Genomic DNA, 25,077 nt, shown 5'->3' on the forward strand with positions numbered 1-25,077 from the left:
ATAAGTGCCCCATCTATCTAATCAGAAAGTTGTAAGAGATGCCTTCCTTTTTTCATTACATATCCATTGCCATGAAAACGTACTTATTTTACCACAAAAATATGTCTTTCACATATCCCCTCCCTGAGCATTCCCACTGCCACCACCCTAGTTCAGGCTTCCTTAATTTAGTTTCTACATTATCTTTCTAATATCCTCAACTCCAGCCTCTTCCCTCCAGTTTATTCTCCACATTGCTGTTAGATTAATTGCCTTAATGTGTACCCATACCACTACCACACCATTCCTTTCAATTCAGTTCAGCAAACATTTTTTTAAACCCTTCACTATATGCCAACTAATATAAAAAGCAAGAAGTTTTCAAGCACAAAAACAATATAATGCTGTTAGAATCTATGGCACAAATAAACCTTCTGTGGCTCCCATCTACCTAACAGATAGGTCCCAGGATCATTAGCTCATCACCAAAGACTCCCCTTCCTCATTCCCCTCAAGCACAGCTCCAATATATTCTCTACTTTAGCTACAATGGAGTCTTACCACCCAAACGTGAGTCCCTTTTCATCCCTAAGGCCCCACAAAGGAGGCTGCCAGTATAAATAGTAATTTATTGCCAATCCCCACTACCACAACTAGAGTTTCTAAAATTATTCATACTTCCCCCATACCAGACTACAAAGTCAGTGTCCTAGAGCCAAGAGGGGTAGGAGAAACAACTCACTTTTCCAAGACACTTATATAATTAATAGATACTTAATACTACACATTACTTCATTCCAATAATAGTGACCATTCTAAAGGCAAGCCCTACACCAATTCCTCTCAATATGAACAAGTCCCAGTGACTTGAGTTATAATAACCAACATTTAGATGGTGCTCTAAAGTTAATGAAGCACTTTACATAAATTAACTCATTCTTCCAAAAACCCTTTAAAGAGAAGAATTACAAGTATTTTTGTCCCCGCTTTAAAGTTTAAAAAAAAAAGTTTCAGAAAGCTTAGATGGTTATGTAGCTAGTAAGCATCTTAGGCCAGTATTGGGACATAAATCTTCTTGGCCTCAAATCCATCATCACCCCAAGCACTATGCAGCCCTACCTCTCTGACTTTCCCGATCAACCAAGCAGCATGTTTAGTGATCAAAGGTTCATTCCAAATAGTCTCCTTCCATTCCCCAAGCACATATCATTACTGTCCCCTATATATCTGCCTGATAAAATGCTGCCTGTAATTTAAGGCAAACGACTCCCTACTCAAGAAATACTCCCTCAGAAATGTTCTCTACTTCTAATGACCTGTCATTTCTTGTTTGATACCTATAATGCTCTGCCTTATATTATATTTTTAAACATCCATTTCCATTTATACACTTTTTGCTTTGTATTGTGTTTTATCCTAGTAGATTTTAACTTTCTTATTGGTTAAGGCCCACTATCTTATCTGCTACTAATATAGTCTAGTGATAAATTAATGTAATTTAGTCAAACCAGGTCTTAACATCTTAAAACCCTCACAATAGTGCCAATTAAGCCTCTATGGAACCTTCCTGCCTCATGTCATATTGTTTCAACTAGTATATTTTAAAGAACCAATTAAGGTTAAATGGATTATGCCTGTACTCTAATCCAAATAATCATCCACTCTCAAAGGCTTGTACTTAACCTCCTGAGCCTCAGTTTTTATGTATCAAAGGAGGAGGTTTTACTACATGCCTCTTGAGGTCCCTCTCCAAATTTATACTGTGGGGAATGATTCTATGATTCCACCTTAAAAACTGCAGCTGCCCCAGTGCTGCAGAAGCTTGTCTTGGCAGTTTGGTTTACTCCTGAGAACTGCAAACAAGAGTCTGAGAAACTGGATTTGCCACGTTTAACTTCTATAATGACGTTAGTAAAGCCCAACCATCAAAAGGCTAATCTCCCCCAGCTGTAAGAACAGTCTTTTCTGGTCTTTTTTTTCCCCTCCAAGACTTTGTTTTAAATTTTACACTCAGAAGCAAAAATGAAAACAAAACAAAAATCCAACCCTTATTTTTCCTAACTCTTTCATTTCTTTCATGTATCTGAAGGCATAAGGCACAAGAGAGAAGTATGGGGTTTCTTGCCTTCTCTCTGAGTTTCCTTCCAATAATCTTTTATGATTACAAACCTTACCTTACCTTCCATATTAGAGGCTTCCACACAGTACCAATATTCCAACTGTTTTCAAGGGTCATTTCTTAGTGTCATTCCTTCCTTTTAAACATATGTTTTTATTCATATACAACTCATCAGGACACTTTTTAAAAAATGTGGTACTTTTCCAATTAATTCCACAAAGACTTATGTGGCAAAGCTATAGCAAAACTTTGTCTTAGGGAGGTTATATTTTCTTGGGTATACAATGTGTAAACATAAAAGTAAATATAAGATAATTAGAGAAAGGAGAAAAGACTAGCAACTAGGGAGATCTGAAAAGGAGGAGTCTCTTGGGGAATTATCTTTTTCTTTTAAATGCTTATTTTTATGTATATGTTATACTTTTAAAACAACTATATGGCACTTTTCCAGTTCTTCTCCAGAGATAAGCAAACAAAGAAAACTTTATTTCTTGCCTTTGGAAAGCTTGAGTTTTCCTGAGATATAATTAAGGGATAAATATATAATTAGAGAAAGGAGAGATAACTAATGATGAGAAGGATTAGGAAAGATTTTGCATGGTAGCAATGGAGTTGAGCCTTGAAAACTAAAGATTCTACCAGGCAAATGTGAGATAAACGGGACAGTGTGAGCAAAGATATAGAGGTGGGAGATGAATGCTGATTTTGAGAGATGATATATATAGACAAGAATAGTATAAAATAAGCCTAGAGAAAAGAAACCTAGAGACAGGCTTTAAATACTAAGGTGAAAAGTCTTTTTGTTTTGTTTTGTTTTTCCTAGAGGCAATATAAAGCTAATAAAGGGTTGCTTGCTTCTTGGTTTGTTCATACAAAAGAGTGATATAGTTAGGCCTAGGGTGTAGGAAGATTATTTTGTACCTCTGTGAAGATTGAATTTGCAAGAGTAAAAACTGGAAGTCAGAAAACCAGTTAAGAGTCTACTGCAATAGTCTATGTAGGTTACCCTGTGAATGGAGAGAAGGGAGTGATTGGAAAAAAAATTTTGTGGTGAGATAAATGACAAACTTGGCACCTGATTAGATATAAAGGGTGGAGGAAAACAAAGAATTAAACAAGACTGCTAATAGGGGACAAGAGAAAAATGATAGTACATCTGAGGTGACAAAGCTGTAAAAGGATAACTAGAAGAAGTAATATCACAGAAGCCAGAGGATGAGAAGTATTAATGAGGAGTGTGTGGTTGGAAAAAGCAAAAGTCAAAACAATGAAGAGTAAGAAAAAGACCAGGGGGCAGCTGGGTAGCTCAATGGATTGAGAGTAAGGGCTAGAGATGGGAGGTCCTAGGTTCAAATCCGGCCTCAGACACTTTCCAGCTGTGTGACCCTGGGCAAGTCACTTGACCCCCATTGCCTACCCTTACCACTCTTCCACTTAGGAGCCAATACACAGAAGTTAAGGGTTAAAAAAAAAAAAAAAAAGAAAAGAAAAAGACCATTATGTACCAAGTAGTCAATACCACCACAGAAATTATATTCTTTTAAATATCCAGCAAAGAATACTCCATCATCCAATGGATAAATGCATTCTATTTTTGCACTACTCAACAGAAAGTTCTTATGGTTGAGAGATTTTTCCTAATTTTCTGCATTGCTATTTATTGCCAAATTTGAAATCAATTTCCTCTGAACTATCCTTAATAGAAACAAAGCTGCTAATCACTAGCATATGTGTGTGTTTTTCTATATATATTTCAAGAGTTTTCTTTATATAGAAGAAGCTCAGGAATCTCTGATTTCTTTGGGCTACTGACCTACCTAGGAGTGCCATTGCTGGGTCAAAGGGTATACATAGTTTTATGGATCCTTGGGAATGGTTCTTAATTTCTCTTCACAATGGTTATCAATTCACAGCTCCACCAACAGTGTATTAATGTCCCAATTTTCCCATATCTCCTGTAACATTTATCATTTTCCTTTTTTATCATATTAGCCATTCAGATAGGTGTGAGGTGCTACCTCAGAGATGTTTCAGTTTGCATTTATTTGATCAATGGTGATTTAGAGCATTTTTTATATGACCAAAGATAGTTTTAATTTATTTTAGAACTGCCTGTTCATATCATTTGACTATTTATCAATTGGGAAATGATAATGAAAATTGTTTCTGGGAAGCATTTCCAAGAGAATATTCAGAAATAAGATAAAAATGCTATAATCAGAGCCAGTATCCCCCAAATAATAATGCTAATGATTATCAGGGGATCATAAATTTAAAGCTAAAGAGGATGTAAGAGATCAGCTAGGTCAACTATGTATAAATGGAGATTTTGAACCTTGGACTTCATTCCCTATAAGTCCCTTATTTTTCCCAAAATTCCCCTTAATCTCTCCTGCGCCTCCACTTTTGTGTGGTCACGTTATTGTTTGATATTTGGCTGTAACTCCTCCCTCTTTCTCTTTTGTTCCTTAGTTAGTAACCTTAGTTAGATCTGTTAGTTTATTATTAATAAAATATTCATAAATATAATATTTGGTATTTTGCATATCACTTTTAATCTCCACAATTTCATAGTTTTACAAATGAAGGAATGAAGCCCAAAGAAGTAAAGTGGATTACCTAAAGTTACACAAATATTATGGGCAGGATTGTAACCCAAGACCCTTGACTACATCAAATACTCTTTCTAGCAAGATAATTTTTTTATTTGAAAAATTTCATTTAATTGATTTAGAATATTTTTCCATGGTTGCATAAATCATATTCTTTCCCTCCCCTTCCACCCCCTTCCTGTAGCCAATGAGCAGTTCACTGGGTTTTACATGTGTCATTGATCAAGACCTATTTCCATATTATTAGGGTGATAGTTTAGAATCTACATCCCCAATCATATCTCCATCTATCCATGTGATCAAGCAGTTATTTCTTCTGTGTTTCTACTCCCACAGTTCTTTCTCTGGATGCAGATGGCATTCTTTCTCATAAGCCCCTCAGAATTGTCCTGGATTGCTGCTAATAGAGAAGTCCATTACATTGGATTGTACCACAGTGTATCTGTCTCTGTGTATAAGGTTCTCCTGGTTCTAGCAAGATAATTTTTTATTACAAATCAAAAAGGAGTGGGCTGATAAATCACTTTAGAGAACATTAGGACTTGTTTATATCAATTGATCAATCAAAAAACACTTATTAACCACATACTCTGTATCAGACATTGTACTAAGAACTGGTGTTACAAAGGCAAAAGTGAAACCATCTGAGTGCTCTGGGAGCTTACATTTTTTTTAAAGAAGGAGATAGCTAGTACATATGTATGTATGTTTGTGTATGTATGTATATATATATTAAAATCATTCTATATATATATAGAATGATTTTAATATAGAATAGTAATAATAGGCTAGACCTCCTTTCCCATATCTTTCCCCATTACAGAAACTACATTTTTCTATAAATTACTTCCTTAAGGAAAATGCCAAAAGTTCTCTTTACTGTGTTTCCTTTACAACAGAACCCTCTGATGAAATAGCTAAAAATTGTTGAAAATTTTATATTCTGGCATTAGTAGCTTAATTTATATGACTATAATGACTGAAATTCTTGAGAGGTAGAATTTCTTAATTTTTTAAATTAATTTATTAATTGCCTGTCCAAGACATCCAAATCTGAAAGAGCACCAAAAGGGCAAAAGAACACTTACCTCCTCTGGTGCCATTTTATATACTACTTGTGAGCCTTCTACTCAGCATCCCAAGACATCCTATTGGATCCTCTCGGATCCTCTCAACAACCCAATACATCTCTGATTGGTAAATAGCCACTGAGGAGATAGACTTAAGAGACCTCAATTCCTCTCTCCCTACTTCATCAGAGGAAAAGGTGGGTTTTTTTCAATTCAGAAAAAATGGCAACCCATTCAGCCACCTGGAGTCCAACATGGCTGCCAGACTTGCTGACTTTCTTTAATCTTTCAGACTAGTCAGAAGGTTCACCATGACTGGCAAGCTCTGCCCTCAATCCTTTTATCCTTAACAAAGAGGAAAGATTCCAACCCATGTTCATAGAAACTGGATATAGCCTCAGTTAAGAATCATAATATTTCATCCTGATCCTATGGGGGTGGGGTGGGGTGGGAGAGGCTAAGGGGGAAAATGATTTCATAATATTAATTTTCCACTTGCCACATATGATATAAATATTGTCCACAAACTTAGATATCCTCTGCTTATGAATATGTATGAATTATAATTAGCTAGGGGAAAAATATATTCCTAAGTACTCCTTCATTAGTCCTGAGAGTGGTGATATTTTTCAAGGACTTACTAATGCTGAAAAAGAACCTCAAAATGACAATAGACTGAAGCAGTTCCATTCAGCTAACACCACTTAATAATCATGGACTTACTCTCTAAACTTTAATATACATGTCACCAACACATATTATGGTTGATCTTTTTATTCTAAATGGCAGTTTTCCTCTTAAAACATTAGGTCCTTATTATTGTTTGGCAGAAAAATCCAAAGGAATGATAGGATTTTCAATTATTTTAAGATGAAAAGACCAACAGAGAGGATAATCCAGTTGTCTTTCTCAGAAGAATTATCTCAAAGAACTAGGATAGAAAAAATTTCCAATTTTAAGTGAAACTTTTGATTATTTGATAAATGGAGCTAGAATTATGACTTATCCTATACCCAGTTCAGAGTGTTCAGTGAAATGTTTCATTTTGGCCTTTGTATACCTCGTACCTAGCACAGTTCTTGTCACGTAATAAATAATTGCTATACGCTTGACTGATTGGTTAATAATGCCTCATTTATCCAGAGGAGCAAAGGAATGAAAGAAATAATCCATGTAAGTACATTTGCCATATAACTGAAGCTTATTGCTTACAACATCAAAACTTATCTCATTTCAGCAGTTTGTGATGGAACTCTTCCTAAAATGAATTGCTTGCTTCCCTGGCTTCTTAAACAGAAGCTTTTTTTTCACCCTTGTTGCTGGAAATGAGTGTAAATCTGTAATTTCTTCAGACTAGGGAACACTTAATGAGGAAACTTCTTCCTTCCAATGCAGATTGGCAATTGCTCTGCAATTTATAGTCTTAAACAGTTATATGGAGCATAATTTAACATTTTTGATGATTCAGGGTATAATTATACAAATCAGTTATTGAGCTACTTAATATTATTATACAAACCAAACCCAAAGTATTTGCCTTCAGGATTTCTTGAAAAGTATAAAACTTTTTATTCTTACATTAAATGACCTCATGTCACTGTATACTTTAATTCTTATGTATATTCCTGGGGGTAGTGAGAGAGAATTGTCTCTTGACTTGGTATCAGGATGTTAATTGTCTCTTCTTTTTTTTTTTTAAACCCTTACCTTCTGCTTTAGAATCATTACAAAGTATTGGTTCTAAGGCAGAAGAGTGGTAAGTGCTAGGCAATGGGGGTCAAGTGACTTGCCCAGGGTCACCCAGCTAGGAAGGGTCTGAGGTCAGATTTGAACCTAGGACCTCCCACCTTCTAGGCCTCGCTTTCAATCCACTGAGCCCCCCAGCTTCCCCCTAAACCCAGGTCTTTTGATTCAAAGTTCAGTACTCTTTCTTGGACATTTTGCTGATTTTCTATATGATTACTTATTTTTTCTTCAATTTGTTGTTCTGTTTAGTCATTTCAGACATGTCTGATTTTTTGTGACCCTTTTTTTGAGGTTTTTCTTGACAAAGATCCTAGAGTGGTTTGCCCTTTTTTTCTCCAGCTGAGGAAAACAGGTTAAGTGACTTGCTAAGGCTCACATAGCTAGTTCAAATGTCTGAGGCAGGATTTGAACTCAAAAAGATGAGTTTTCCAGATTCCAAGTTCAATCCTCTTGCTGAGCCATCTAGATACCTTTCTTTTGTAAGGGCACTTCTAATGTACTCATTAATCAACTTCATAAAATTGCTTGATGAATCCTCACAGTTCCTGAACTTATATGGGGTTAATTAATTTAAATGTGTTTCTCTTCTATATTTTAATGTAGAATTTAACTAGAAAATTGTTTACTAGGAAACTGCTAAAACTAGAAAAGTGCTTAATTCTACAACCTGTACTGACTTAAGATGCAAAGGATAATATTGATAGAACCTGATGGTGACTCTGCAGAAAGTTTTTCAGTACAAAATTATGTTTGGGGGGATCTGAGTTGAGTTCATTTTGTTTGTTTGTTTTTTGGGGGATCCAGACCTATGATTTCATTGGTTCAGGGAACTAACTTGCACAACCCCCTCAGTAGATGCAGATCAGCAATTTTCTTAACTTCCAATCTTAGAGAATTGCCTGGGGGCTCTGAGAGATTAAATGATAAAGAGATTTGTTCATTCAGCCAGTATGTGTTAGAGGCAGGCCATGAACCCTGGCTCTCTAGCCTCCAAGACCAGCCTTTCTATCAACATCACAAATTGCTTCTCCTTTTGGATTCAGAACATGAACAATATGAATTTAGAATTATGGAACATTTTCTACAAACTAGAAATTATTGTAAAATTTATATATAAAGGATAATTTGGTTTTTTTATTGTTATGAGGGCTTGTGGGAACATTTTGTCCAAGAAAAATCAGCATGAAAATTTGTAGTCATCCATGTTTCAAAGCTCCTCTTCTGTTATCTTCCCAATTATATTTGTTTTGCTTTTATGTAATTTTGATTTAAAAATAGAATCTCTGTTGCTAGACCTTTGTGTTCAAAGTTGCCATCATGAAGGAGTTTTTGTATTTTTTGTTCATATATTCACAGCTAAACACACACACACACACGCACACACACACACCCCCCAAAAAACCCAGCATTTTTTTATATATATTCCAAGATCTGGTGAAAGGAAAATCTCCTATCTTACCTTTAAGAGTTGGCATGACCAATAGAACATAGGGAAAAACCAAAGCTTCATTTTGAAAAATTATTCTGACCAACAACAAAATAAATCAGAAGACTGATGACTTAATGCCTTAGCTTAGAGACAAGCCCTGGCACATTCTTCCCTCAACACACACTGTCATGTTGAGGACACACTTGCCACAAATGGTATCCTTCCAGAATGGCCTGACCATAGAACCAGGGGTATTCTGGAGCCAGTTCAAACTGCCTCAAAGAGGTTAGGGAGCAGATAGGTGATTTAATAGAGAGCAAGGCCTAAAGATGTTAGTCAAATCTGGCCTCAGACACTTCCTAGCTGTGTGACCCTGAAGAATTCACTTGATTCCCATTTGCCCAAATCTTACCATTCTTCTGCCTTGGAACCAATACTTAGTGTTGATTCTAGGACAGAAGGTTAAGGATTAAATAAAAAGAATCAATCGTTAGATTTTCAGTGTAAGCAGTTATGCCTCAAATATTAGCAAATCCTCCAAATTAAGATTAAGTTTATTTTTGGTTGATCATCTAAACTTAAGAAAGTGATGAGGAAAAAAATTATGTGGATCTTGCCTACATTTTTTTCCTGAAGATTCAATTGTTAAATATTTACTAGCATACCCCTGCTAAGAACCCTAATCCCTGTGCCCCAATAGGAAATTGGCTATGAAGAAAAGTATCGGGACACCCATCTTCATCATCACCGTTATCATCATCACCACCACCATTATCATCATCATCATCATAGCCAGCATTTATATAGCACTTTAAGGTTTTCAAAACACTTAACGTTATTTCATTGGTCCTCAAAATGATTCTGGGATGCATTATCTTCATTTTCCAGAGAAGAAAACCAAGATTAACTGAGGATAAGTGACTTGCTTGCAAATCATACAGCTAGTTAGTGTCTGAGGCAAGATTTGAACTCAAATCTAATTCTAGATCCAGTACTTTCTGTCTACTGTACCACCTACTCACCTCTCTCACTAACTGGTTTCTGCTCTAATAGTCCAAACTCAGGCACCCTTCCTTCCTCACCTTCACTCCACATGGACTCCGTTGATCCATGGCATGCTCTCTCTTGCACATCTCATTCTTCATTCATTCACTTAGTAATCACATCAGGATCACAAATACATATAGGATACAATTTAACCACCATGCCCAAAAGGATTCAGTCATCATAGTGAATTGGGAGTGGGTTGCTAACTATATGGACAAATGCTATCTTTTCCCTACACAGCTCTGTGCCTTTATCCATTCCATAACAATATAGCAGATCCTATGTGTGGCCTTGACTAACAGCACTCCTAAATTGGTACTAGGGAATGATACAAGGCACGCTGGGAATATTTGTTACTATCTCTGCTTCCTCTCTGGGATGCAATCTGGCATTGTACTATTATTTTAGTTATGTAGAAAATTAAGATAATTAGGATGAGAGAAGTATATTAAGGTTATTAAAGTCATTTCTGTTCTTTGCTACTAATTTACTGATAAATTACTTTTTCTATCTATTTTAATTGGATTATTATCTGTACAATGGTCTTATAAAATGCATTACATTCATAAAGCAATAACATTTTTGTTCATTCCATCTTATAGGAGTAATGGCAGACACTTAGCATCTTATTGACTATTAGTTGATAGTTCTATGATTTAACCTAGATATTTGATTGTTTATGATGACAAACCATTCAGCTTATACCGCAGGAAAATGAATATTTTTAGGTAAATGATACTCTTTCTTTTGTCCATAGGCATCTGGTCCTCAGGGTTCTTTAAAAGATGATGCCAAGGGCTCTCTTCAGAAAAGCTTCAGAGTTCTTAATGAAGCTAAGAAGCTAGCAAATGATGTTAAAGGTAAGCATGACATCCATTTATCATAAAAAAAAGTTTAACTGTGGTTACATTTGATAGAAAAACATATCTTCATTTATATTTTTAGACTGGAAGAAATTACCCCTTCCAGTGTAGATCTGCATCTATTTTTTAATGTTAGTCTTAATGAGTTGCTTAGCATACTAAGAGATTATGTAATTTGCCCTGGATCACATTGCAGTAAATGTTCAGAGATGGGACTTGAATCCAGGTCTTCTTGACTCTGAACCTAGTCTTCTATCTATGGCACCATTCTATCTCTCCATATTCACCTTTTTAAGAACTGAAATATTTTTAGAAGTTCTTTTGATGTCCATTTAATTGTGAGGCAATGCTATCATTTCCTACGTGGAGGAACTTTTCTCTCCAAATCTCTAAATATTGTATATGTCATAAAGCATCATTATGTATTCTTCGCTTTCATGATGGAAGAAAGATCCCATCATTCCTTGTAAACTTAATCTCTCAAGAGTCACTTTGCCTATTTTCAAGTGAATAGGATAAACTTTTAACAGTGGGGATCAACATTATGCTTTAGTTTAAGAAATGAAAATGAAAAATGACTGAGCCAATTACAGTTGGATGAGCCATTTTGGCAGGTGGGCTATAATTGCCTATCTGAAACTTTCAGCTTTGTTACTGTGGCACACTTTCCAAAGAGCTCTTCAGAATTTTAGAAAGTTTTTCTTTTCAAGATTTTTTTTTCAGATTCAAGAAGCAATTCTTTTGATTCAGATTGAATTAAAGACTAAGAAACCTTTGAATGTTGTGGCATCTGCCTTTCTCTTGGTATTTTATATTAATTCTACTTTTCTAAGCATCTATTTGTGGAATATGATATATTTCCTTTTGAAATTAGAGCTTACTTTTCTATATTGGTTTTTTCATAGTCATACATCATAGTTGTTACTGGCAATTATAAGCAATTCATGATTTAAATGAGACCAATGCTTTATTGCTAAAGCACTAAGTCTTATAGAATGTCTCTGTCATTTCACTGGATCTGAACACAGTTGACCTTTTTAGTTTGACACTAAACAGGTCAGCGAATACCTAGAGACAAATGAAAAGCTAGCGAGTCTAATGTTGAAAGAGCCTCAGGCTCTCATATAAGTATAACATGAAAAAGTTACTTTGATGCAAACAGTACATCAGAGAACTCTGGTTTGAAATTCAATGTATCTAGTTAAAATATTAAGCCTGATTGATTCTATAATATAGGCTAGCAGAACAGTTTTGAGAATATCCTTTGAGCATTATTTCTCTTTGTGACCCCCTCAAAGTACTGGCTATACTCAAAAGAGTTCTTGGTATAATGTAAATGCCAGCTATGAAAAAACAATTTAGGGGGCAATAAGTGATTCGCATTTATTGAATTGTATGGAGTTCATTATGCTTATGTCTTTAATCTGAACCCTATAAAATATCTATTGAGATATTTTAAGACAACTTTATTACCTTAAGGAGCTCAGTCCTATAAAAATGAGAGAATGCCTTATTCCAGCTCCACATCCAGGCCCAGCCTGGACTGTACATAAGAGGTACATCTGGTCCAAACATGCAACCCTAAAGAACTTCAGTCATACATACATACATATATATATACATACATACATATATATATATATATCAATGTGTTTTCCTAAATGACCAAAGCCTCCCAGTGAATTTCAATCTAGAGAAAAATTAAAGATCATGTAATTTTAATGTTGATACAAAATTTTCAATGTAGAGTATATTTTGTAATATTTGAACTCCCTCAGTAGTATACTTAACTTTCCCAAAGTATATAATGTTGAAATGTCTATAATTATCTCTTTAAACCCAAAACCTATTTGCAGTTAGATAGAAAGAACATTTGAAGGTTAAACTGAAGTTTAATATGAATTAGAATAACCTCACGTAGGAATCTGAACTACAAGTTCTTAACTTCTTTAATATAATTAATTTTGCAAACATTAGTGACAATTTATTAATCTATGTGACTATGTGCAGTTCTTAACCTGTCCTTGCTCTTTGTTTCTTCATTTGGGAAATGAAGAGATTTGACTAGATGGCCCTTGAAGTCCTTTCCAGCTTTTGATGTCTGATCTCATCAACTCAATATGACCAGCTAGGTGGCTCAGGGTAGAGTGCTAGTGCTGGCCCAGGAGTCAGGAAGATTACTTCAAATCTGACCTCAGATACTTTCTAGCCACCTGACTCTGGGCAAGTCTCTTACCCTGTTTGCCTCAGTTTCCCCACCTGTAAAATGAGCCAGACAAAGAAATTGTGAACCTCCAGTGTCTTTGCCAAGAAAGCCCCAAATAAGGTCATGAAAAGCTGGACACAACCCAAAACGACTCAACAAGAAGATAGACTTCAGTATGGTATGATACAAGTACATATTTCAAATATAATACATGATGGAGCTATTAATGCTCATACACCAAGTCAAAATCAATTTAACATATTTCAGTATCAATTCATTCACAGTTCAGCTTTATTCAGCATTTGAGCACTGAATTAATCTGACCCATTCCAATATTGATCCACACAAGATATTAAAGTGCAGAATCACCCACCAGGCAATAACACCACCTGCCACAAAGCAATCAAATCAGAATTAGCATAATCAATAAAGCACCCAGCATTCCAGAACAGCTATCAAAACACAAATTGAGTGTTAGGCAGCATGTGTGTTAACTTCAGGTTAAGCTAAATAAGCCGCCCTATTATTATCTAAAATCTTCAACATTAATTTTGTGTCTCTGTCAGACACCCTACAAAGCATTTATAGGCTTCAGCAAGGACTAAATCAATCAAAGTAAAAGATGTTAAAATCCTAAGTGCTTCCATATGCACTTAGACACACTGCTTGTGCCTAAAGTGGTTTCAAGACGAAGTTTCTCCATTTATATGTTTCAGTGTTCTGTGAATGATCCCCATTCCATGCAGCTTTCAGTTCTTCATCTACTTGTAATCTCAGTCCTTTGAATCATTCTTATCTCCAGCTGATGCTAATATGTCCATTATGCACTTCTATCCCTTTAGAGATGGCACCAGTACAGTAAAATCTCATTACAAAATGCCTTACTTGACCAGAAATTTGTTTAGGCCACATGTGGAATTTATGCTCCCTGTTTACATAACGGCTTGCAGCACATATTGTACTGTAACCTGGAAAGCCTATAACATACAAGGTCTGGCTTTAATGTGTTTTTCCTACCTGCTTGAGGAATTCATCTCATTATTATATAGTCACCTTCTACCTCTCTCTATTCCTCTCCCCAGCCCAGCCCAGCATCAGCATTATAAAGACCTAGAGAGAATGTTGGGGTTAAATTGCTGCTTTGTTCCAAAATTCAATTTGTCCTGGGGCGGAGGGATGTGGTTTCCAAAAAGTAAGTCTGATATTCACCACTGTACAGAGGGAAAAGAGACAGGAATGATCATTCATTTTGATTTTTTTTTTCTTTTTCACACTTCAGGTACTACACTAGTTAAAATAATGAAAACCTACCAACTCCTCAAATCATACATCCTCCAGGAAGCTAAGCCAAGGCTATGATGGAGATGGGACTGTTTTCTTGCTACATTATGACATTTTTCTGATTTGTGGCCAATTACACAAGTTATAAAATGGTTGTTAATCAGGAAAATGCCATATATTACCACTGAAAACTGCTGAAATAGGCCTTACAGAGCAGAACTCTTGACAGCAACTATTAAAATGGAGATTTAGTCATCTTCCTCTCTCTAACTCTCTTTCTCCCTCCCTCCTTTTCTCGCTCTCTCTCCCTCCTTCCTTGTCTCTCCATCTGTCTCTGTCTCTATCTCTATCTTTCTCTCTCTGTCTATCTGTTGCTCTCTGTCTGTCTCTTTCTGTCTGTTGCTCTCTCTCTCTCTCTCTCTCACTCACTCTCTCTCTCTCTCTCTCCCACCCCACCCCCCACTCTCACAAAAGGAATAAAAATGATAGGTAAATACATACCCTACATCTAATGCTTTATGTTCTGGTAACTTATTTTTGTAAGCTGCAGACAAGAAGTTCGCACCACTGCCTGCCATTTTTATATTCTTCTTGCCTTGAGGGAACCTGACCTTGCCAGGAGCAATTTGTCTTGCTTTTTAATTTTTGACTGTACATCTGTTAAAAATAAATTTGTCCTTCTGTGAATTTGAGATTCACAGCTGCAGTGATTGAATATCTATGGACATTAAATCATTGTTCTGATAGATATGAGACCTGTATAGATTGGTGATTGAAAGTTAGGAGGTAAATTAGCACCTCCTTTTGAGTCGAAAACATATTCAGGAGCAATCATGGAACTTGTTGCTCTATAGCCTGACTAAAAGATTCCACAAGATCCCTGGTGAATTGTCTTCGAATTCCAGGTCACCTCTCAGAAGTCTAACCCTAAATCCATTAATTAATGCTCTTATCCTCTTCAAATTGCTTCATATTAATTTGCATTCATTTAATTATTTATTTATTTGTTTGTTTGTTTATTTATTTATTTGTTATATTGCATCTATTTTATCTATCTCCTCCCCCTTACCTTCTTCCTAGTATTCAGGACAGTAGCTATTTTTTTTTTTTTTACCAAGAAGACCTCAGTTCAAATCCTACCTCAGATATTTACAAGTTGTTCAGCCTCACTCAAACTCAGTTTCTTTATCTGTAAAATGAGAGATTTAAACTTGATAGTCTCCAATATCCCTCCTAGACCTAAATCGATGATCTTATGGTGCAGGAACTTAACTGAGTCTGGAAGGGAGCTGAAAAGTCCAAGAAGTGATGATAAAAGCATCCAGTGATGGGCAAGATAGCAGTATATTTAAAGGTGCAGAGGTGAAATACAGAATGATGTGTTTGGGAAATAGCTAAGCTAATTTGTTTGAAATATAATGTGAAATAAGCCTAGAAATATAGGCTGTAGCCATATTATTAAATACTTTAAATGCCAAACTGTAAAAAGGAATTCTCTATTCCTTTTTTAATTTAATGGGGGACCTGAAGGTCCTCTTACCACAGAGATGTGTAGGGATTAACCAGACCACAGAGGCAGGAAGGAGTAACCATAGAGACAGGAAGTGAGGGAGAGAAAAGGTATAAAAGGCTGCCAGCTGTTGGTTGGCTGCTGGGTGTGAGTTGGTCCTTAGGGGTTGGTTGCTGGTGGTGGGGGTTGATGATTAGTTGGTGGTTGTTATTATAGGTAGATATAGGCAGTTTTAGGTAGTAATTATAGATAGTTATTGGAAAACTAATATAGACATTAGTAAATTTTCTTTGTCTACCTCTTTCCTATATTTCTATCCTTTCCTATATTCATTTTACCATATTCTTTTACTATCTCTATCTTAATTAAACTAAATTGTTAATTGTTTAAAGCTGCTAGAAGTTTTCTTTTCTCTGGCTTAAAGGGATAATATTAATTTATAACTCTACTATATTCTCATAAACACTTAAATTATTAAAGTTGCTCTCTTATTCTGTCCAAACTCCTGAGTTAACCCTTACAAAGCAGAAATGTTTGAATTTTATACTAGATGCAAGTGCAAGCTACTAAAGCTTCTTTGGCAGGAGATGCCATAACTTCATGCCGTAGAGAATGGTGATGCTATCAAAATAAATAGAGATGTCAAAGGAAAGCAAGATTTTTTATGGGAAAATGAACTCCCTTTTGGACTGCTGAGTTTTAGGTCCTAGTAGGATATCAAATAGAGATATCAGACAGAGTTTGAAAAGTAAGATTGGTGTTCTGGGAGAGGTCAAAGATAGAAATAATGATTTTGAACTCATCTTCATTGGAATGATAATTGAAGATGGGATATTGTAGGATATCATGAATATAGTTAATAGAGAAAAGATATAAGAATAGATTTTTTGGAGAACATCTTTATTTAAGGGTTGGGAGGAGCATAAAGACCCAGCAAAAAAATGCCGTTAAAGAGCAGTGAGATAAATAGGAGAACCATAAGAATGTCATATCATATATAACAAGTAAGTATAGAATATCAAGAAGGAAGAGTTGATCCCAGAATCTTAAATCTAGAAAGATCAAGAAAGGGGGGGGGGGGGAAGGACCCTATGATTCAGCAAAGAGGTCATTAGTGACCTTGAAAAGAATTGTTTCAGTAAAGCGGTAGAGAGACAGTCAGTTGAAATGTGAAGTCTATGCACGTAGTTCATACTACTACAAACTATAATGAAAATGTTCAATGCAAAATAATATCTAAATGGTAATTTGGTGGTAAGTTCCATTTAATCAGGTCTCTTAAAATTAATAGCACTTCTAAGAATTTCCCTTGTGTGAATGGGGGCCTCCCTCAAGGCATTTATTTGTACCCTATTTGTATTAAGAAAACAATTAAAAATACATTTGAGGAATTTAAAGAAAAAATTAACTAGGTAGAGTTTGAATATTCAAATTTAAGGAGTCCAGAGAGACCAAAACTTATTAAAATCCATAAAAATGAGCCTGATGCTATGGTTACTCAGTTGAAAAGTGAGAACTGAAAGCACAATGATTTGAAAACATAAAAGGGAAATGAACAAACCTAATTTCTGGACCTAGTGGTATAAAAAAAATAAGAAAATATATAGCCTAGATTTATTAAAAACTAGTCAAACATTCCATAATAATTACCAAACCAATTTTGTAGAGTGGGTATACATAGTCTTAGAGTCCAGAAGACCTAGTTTAAAGGCTTACCTGCAGAACTTATTGGCTGGGTGACCTTAGGAAAATTATTCAACCTCTCAATGCCCCAGGCAACTCATTTTTAATTTACAGAAAAGGTAGTGATCTTTATTGATGGCAGGAGTTTCCTTATTCTACCAGCCTGATTGTCATCTGTATATCTTTTCTTTTTTATCCTATATATCTTTCCTCCTCACTATACTCCTAGTGAAAACCACCTATCAATACTCAATGCCTCCACTTCCTCTCCTTTCACTGTCTTCTAAACCATTGTACACAATCTTATCCTTCAGATAAAACTGCCTTCTCCAAAGTTACCAATGATCTCTTGGTTGAATTTAATGGTTCTTCTTACTCTTCATCCTTTGTGTCCTCTCCTTGGCATTTAACATTGTTGATCACATTTTTTCCTGGACAGTCTCTCCTCTCTGGGTTTTCATGACCCTATTCTTTCTGGCTCTCTTCTTGTCTACTCCTTAGTCTCTTTTGCTATAGCTTCATCCTGCAAAGATCATGACCTGCTAATTTTGACCCACAGGTTTCTGACCTGGGACATCTTTTCTTCTCCTTTTATATTTTCTTTGGTGATCTCTTCAACTCCTGGGGATTTAGTTATCATCTCTATGAAGATGAATCTAAGTAGAGTCTTTCTTATAAGCTACATTCACCAACTGCCTTTTAGACACCTCCATTTAGATGTTTACCATAGGCACCTCTAATTCAACATATCTAAAGCAGAACTTGTCATCTTTCCTCCTCCCCAAATTCTCTCATCTTCCAAACTTTTATACTACTGTCTAAGAGTATCACCATTCTCTCAGTAACCCAGGTCCCCATTTCAGTGTCATTCTCTACTGTTCACTCAGACTTGCCCCGCAGATCCAATCTGTTGTCAAATATTAGTGTTTCTATCTTAATAGTCTCTCTTGGGTATATTCCCTCATCTCCACTCACCCAGCTACTCCTTATGTTTATGTTCTCCTTACATCTCACCAAGATTATTCCTGAAGCCTCTTAACTGGTCTCCCTAATTCAAGAAGCTCACTTCTATCCGTCCTAAACTCAGTTGCCTCAGTGATTTTGGTAAAATATAGCTCAGACCATTCATCTCCTTGCTCAATGAGCTCTAGAGGCTCCTTTATGCCTTCAGGATCAAATATAAACTATTCTTCTGGCATTTAAAGTTAAAAAAATGGCCCCTTTCTACCTTTCTAGTCTTCTTATATATTATATATTCTCCTCCATGCAATTAACAATCCAACTATACTGACCTACTTGCAGATCCTCAAACATGACCCTTCATCTCCTTTCTCTGTGTTTACACTGGCTGTCCTTTATTCCTGTAATACTCCCTCAAATTACCTCATCTTTTTAGTCTTCCTTGCTCCTTTAAGACCAAGCTCAAATCCCTACTGCCAAAAGTCTCTCCCAATCCTCTTACCTACTTATGCCTTCCCCTATTAAATTGCCTTCCATCTACTCTAAATATCTTATGTGTACCTTGTTATTTGTATATTGTTCCCCTTACCCCACCCACCAAAATGAAGGGAATTAATCTCCACGAAAGCAAGAACTGTGTTTGCCTTTTTTTTATATTATCAGTACTTACCTCAGCCTCTGGCAAATATTAAATACTTAATAAATGTTTGCTGAATAGCTGACCAACTGGATGATAGAGACAGGATCAATCTAAAAGCATCTTGACAAAGTAGAGCATAGGTTAGCAAACTATAGCCTAGGGGGCCAAATCTGGCCCATTTCCTGTTTCTGTATGGCCTATGAGCTAAAAATGGATTTTACATTTTACATTGTTTTATTACATTTTAAAATGAAAAAAAAAACATCCTTAGTTTCCTGACTGTACAGAAAGGTACCCTGTTACATCCACTGAAGTTTGCCAGTCCCTAATTAGAATAGGGCTGAACATGAAAATCACTAGGGATAAATATAGTCTTATACTTAGGTACAAAAAAATAAACTTCAGAATAATGAAATGAGGGGGGCACAAATAGACAACAGTTGTTATGAAAAAGATCTGGGTTTTTAGTAGACTCTCACTGATATGGGCAAGGCTGATTGGGGTCTCATCCAAAGAATTGATTGGCAGCCCAGACCAACTCCATTGCAAGGGAACAAGTTTATTATAAAAGGATATAATAATCCTGTGGCTATAGAGAACTGGCTAGGACAGTAAGTAAGGTAAGAGGTAAGTTAGGTAAGCAAAGGTAAAGGCAAAAGTGGTTTTCAGGAATGCTTTTTATCTTGATTAGTTAATAAGGAAAGGGTCATTTGTTTGGGCAGTTGTTGACTGCCATTTCCAATGAAATAATGTCACTTTACCACTTTATGTGTGGTCCACTTTACTCTGCATAGATTTACCCATGATTCACTTTGTTTGCCCACTTGAGAAATGAATTGCAGTTCAAATGGAATGCTAATATTATTTTTAATATTCAGGGAAACTTGAAGTCAAATTTTGCTCTTTCTGACATAGGCTCTATGGAAGGATGTATGGAAATTGAACATTGTATGAATATAGTCCTATGTGACTGGGAAACTGAACCCCTTGTACTTGCTGTCTAGAGAACCCAACCAAGGATCTAGGTGATTTCCAAATACTGATGTGAGGAGTTTTCTCATAATTGTGAATCTAAGCAACTCATATACCTTATCTGAAAGGTGGCCCCATTCTAATCAACTAATTATTATTTCTGTATTCTTTTTGTTGTTTACAGCTACCTGGCAGGGTTTGTGGGACAGTTCAGTCCATATCATAATCTCACTGTGAATCAGTAGTATGGTATGGCCATGAAAAAAGGCTGACGTGATCTTGGGCTACATTAAGAGAGTGATAGTCCTATGGTACCCTGCCCTCGTCAAAACTCATTTGTTCTAATAATTTTCAGTTCTGAGCATCAAATTTTAAGAAGTGAAAAATTAGAAGTAGTAGTAGTAGTAGTAGTGGTGGTGGTGGTGGTGGTGGTGGTGGTAGTGGTAGCAGAAGTAGTAGTAGTAGTGGTGGTAGTATTAGTAGTAGAAGCAGCAGCTGTAGTGGTAGTAATAGTGGTGGTGGTGGTGGTAGTAATAGTGGTAGCAGAAGTAGTAGTAGTAGTGGTGGTAGTGGTGGTAGTGGTGGTAGTAGTAGTAGTAGTAGAAGAAGAAGGAGGAGGAAGAGGAGTAATAGTAGTAGCAGTAATACTAATAGTAGTAGCTAACATTTATATAACACTTTCTATGTGCCAGGCATTGCACTAAGTGCTTTACAATGATTTTCTCATTATATCCTCACAACAACTTTAGAAGGTAGGTACTATTATTATCTCCATTTTACAGATGAGGAAATTGAAACAGGTTAAATGACTAGGCCAGGGTTATACAGCTAAGAAGTTCCTTAAACTTCATTTGAACTCAAGTCTGTCTGACTACAGACCCTGGGCTCTTTCTACTGCCTAGCTGACCATGTAGACTTAAAAAAGGTATAAATATCTGATAAATTTTATAAGTAATATGCGTGTACATATATACACCTACTATGTGCCACTGACTCATCTTTCTGAGACCAACCAGCCTTAGCCAGTTACTGAGCAAGTCAAGGAAACCCCAAATAAGATCATAAAAAGTTAGACACAATTGAAAAACAACTGAATAGCAAAACTAAAAATGAGCCAAGTACTATGCTAAGCTTTGGGAATACAAATATGCAAAAAGAAAGGCAGTCTTTGCCCTCAAGGTACTTATTATCTACAACAATCTTGGTACTTACAATACAATAATCTATAGCACACACAAAAGGAAGCTGAGAAGCAAAGGAAAAGGGAGAGGAGAAGATACTAGAATCTGGGGGCAGGATGGAGAAGTCAATCAGAGAAATCCCAAAGTGGTACACCAGGTGAAAAAATTAGATGTCTGAGGTGAGATCTCTCCTTAAAGGAGGTCTGAGGTTCATGATGCCAGCCTCCAAGTCAGAAAGACAGAGGTTAGTGATGAGAAGGAACACCAAGATAAATGAGATCTTCAGGATTACAAGGTTATTCTATAGGATAATGAGTTTCCTGGGGTTGAGAAATAGAGAAGTCAGAAAAAACCCAAAGTTTATGAAAAATGAGAACTTCTCCATTGTATTTTGTTGAACTTCTGGAAGCCTTATATTTTGTTCTTTCTACTTTCTTTTGTGGCTATTTATGTATATATCACATTCTTTTCATGTCTTTCCTCCAAGACTGTAAGTTCCACATAGGCGAGGGCTACATTATTTAAAAAAAAAAAAAACAAAAAAAAAACAACCTTCTTTGTAATCAAACACCCTACACACTATAAATGGTTTTTAAAGTTTTGAATTGCACTGCATTGTACTGAATTGGCTAAATGATCTCCAGTGCCCTTTATGTAAAATAAAGGTGGACATTAATGGAATCAGTGTTCTTCTCCAAATCTAAGAAACTGCTTTCTTGTGCTCCTCTTAACTCAAATTTATGCATAGATCAAAGGAGAAATTATTCTCTAATTCTCAGACACCTGTCCTGACACTACTGACAGCCCAGTTCAGTTAAAAATAGATGCTTCATTTGTTAAGGCAATAGAACCATGGCTTCCCTATTACAGAGAGAAAAGAAAGATTCTGCTCATCTTCTCCACCCCATTCATATTTTTTTATTTTTAATACAAAGTGGATGATTGCTCCTTAACTGCCAGTGACCAGTAGCTAATGAGCTTTCCTTCTCCACTGACTAGAAAATGAAATTCTCATTTCTTTGATCTCCACCAGTTCTGCCTCACCTTGCACAGGAGCACCAACATTAGAAATTCAGTAGTTATAATTGTGTCACGTATCTAAATTGTGTCTGAATAGACATTATTCCATCCTTCCTGCTCACATTTAATACCGAGTCACCAAGGAACACTCTGGGAAAATTGATCTTATTACTTGCAGGTGCCTAATGTGCAGACAATAGCATGGTGGTTACATCAATCTTTAAGGCATTCAATTCATTGGACTAATAGTCCATACAGGAAAAACAAAATGGATGAAAAGTATCCTTTGCCTAGATGATGACATGCAGTTAGAAGATAACCCCACTGCATATTTTTATGTAAATATATGCTCATATCTGGACATTCGACACAGATGAGTTAAGTCCATAGCTGAATAGGAAAAAGAGAGGACTTGGAGAGTATTTAGGAAGTTGTGCAGAGCTTTTGATGATCCCAAAATACTCCCTGACATAATCTATCTCCTTTTTCCATGTTTTTCAACTGGTTTTCCCCAAGGCCTAAAATTTTCTCCCTCTTCACTTTTTTATCTCAGAATTCCTAGATGCACTCAAGGCTCAGCTCAAGCATCACTTGCTTGAGAGGGTTTTTTTTTTATGATTTTATTTAGTTGATAGTGTTCCCTCATCCCAAAATTTCTTTGCATTTATTCATCTGTGTGCATGTTGTTTTCTCCATTAGAACATGAATTCCTTGAGAATAAGTGCTGTTTCATTTGGCCTTGTATCTCCAGAACCCAGGACAATATGTGATACATTGTAGGTGCTTCATAAATGCCTGTAGAATATGATCTTTAACACCATTGTTTTCCTGGCAACACTGCATAGTTGATAATGTTGTAATATCTCAGACTCTAAAGAATCAGTCAGAGGTGACTTAAATGGCAGTGGTGAAAAATATAATGGGCTCAATTAAATTAAAGTGTATTTCAATGATGATCTTTGTGTAAGAAATGTGAGGCATACTATTGAAGAATTAGATGGTTGGCTTGTTCTATAGAAAGAGTAAGGAATAACAAATGGACAGATTTGTTATCTCAATGATACCAGAAAGAGTAAAAGAGACCTAGAGGAAGATTTTGAAATACATTGAATGGATCTATGAAAGACCATGGACAAGAATCTCACAGAATAAGTCATTCTATCACCAATCATTAGCTACTATGTGCCAGGCACTATACTAGGGGCAATGCACAGATAGATTGCAATTTGTACCCACAAAGGGAATGACTACATTGATGAAATCACAGGTCCTTTGAAGTATTAAAGAAGCATTTTCAAAAGCACACTGAGATGCATAAAAGATGAGCAATGTAGACATGAATATTTTATTTTATCCCATAAGTTTACCAAGCGGTTTTGCTGAGATCTCAGCTCATGTTATTCAAACCACCAACTTACTTCTTTCTCACTATTTACCACTTAGGAGTCTTTCATATCATGTCTTCTATTTAGTCATTTATCTTTTTATTTTTGCATATGACATTTCTGATAGTGGTATTCATAAAAACTTTTATGCTTGAGTCCTAAATATTAATCCAGCATTCCCAAATCCAAGGAGATAGATGAAGATATTTTATTATCATAGGCTAATAGTCAATATTCAGATATACCTCATGAGCAGAGCATTAAGGACTTGGAGGAATTATAAAGGAGGATTGGTTCACATCCTTCCATACCTTAATTTATTTAAACACAAGTAATAGAAACAAATAGTTCAAAAAGATAGGTATTTTAAATTAGGTACCTATCCTGCTTTAACACTTAAAATATATACAATTTCATCTGTGACTATTCCCTTAACTAATGAAAATTGCAACCTCCTTTTAGTAGTAGACCATCTCCATCCATTTCTCTGACTAGAAAAATCCATAAACTAGTGGACAACTTTCTGGTGATCAGTGTCTCCAAACTTAGCTGGCCTAGCCCTTTGGTGACAGAGTTAACTCATATTCAAAAGCTAACAGCTTAGAAGGATATAACAGAGATTACCTTCTCCTGGACCAACTTTTAAGACCCAGGATCACTCCCATGCCTTGATGAGACAATAGAATTAGACTTTGTAGAAGGCTAGCTTCCTACAGTACTTTTTAAAAGTTCATATGAATGGATAGGCCAGTCAATATAAGAAAACCGACAATACTATCTAAATTCAGTATTTCACCAAACAACCAAAGTATTCCTTTAAAGAGCTAGGGAAAAAAATAACAATGAAACTTATTTGGAGGAACAAAAGGTCAAGAATCTCAAGGGAAATAATAAAGAAAAAAAGTGGAAATGAAGGGGGCTTATCAGTACCACTAATCGATAATTATAGTATGATTTTGTATTGGTTAAGAAATAGAGAAGTTGATCAGTAAAATAGACTAGAAGGAAATGAACCCTAATATTTAATAACCCCTGAGACCTCAGGTGTTCACTATTTCCCAAAAACTTCAGGGAAAATTGAGGAGCTATCTGGAAGAAACTCAACCCATATACCAAAATTAGGTCTAAATGGATACATGGCTTAGAAATAAAGAACATCATAAACAAATCAGAGAAGCAAGGAGGAAATTACTTCTTAGATCATGGTGGAAATAGTTTATGACAAGACAAGGGATAGAGATGATCACAAAAGATGAAATGAACATTTTTGATTAGATAAAATATAGAAGATTTTGCATAAAGAAAAAATATTGCAACTAAAATTAGAAGGGAAACAAATAAGAAGGAAATATTTGTACCCAATTTCTCTGATAA

The 25,077-nt window shown here is 35.8% G+C and overlaps 1 protein-coding gene across 1 annotated transcript in view; it reads left to right on the plus strand.

Annotated features, from left to right (window-relative positions):
• The window catches only part of LAMA2 (laminin subunit alpha 2), a 625,852-nt gene that overhangs the window by 498,129 nt on the left and 102,646 nt on the right, over window positions 1-25,077 (plus strand). The window contains 1 exon segment of the mRNA XM_044676961.1: window positions 10,760-10,862. Coding sequence (XP_044532896.1) covers window positions 10,760-10,862 — 103 coding nt within the window.

This window comes from Gracilinanus agilis, chromosome 4, assembly GCF_016433145.1.
Source record: "Gracilinanus agilis isolate LMUSP501 chromosome 4, AgileGrace, whole genome shotgun sequence".
In the NCBI taxonomy this organism is placed as follows: Eukaryota; Metazoa; Chordata; class Mammalia; order Didelphimorphia; family Didelphidae; genus Gracilinanus; species Gracilinanus agilis.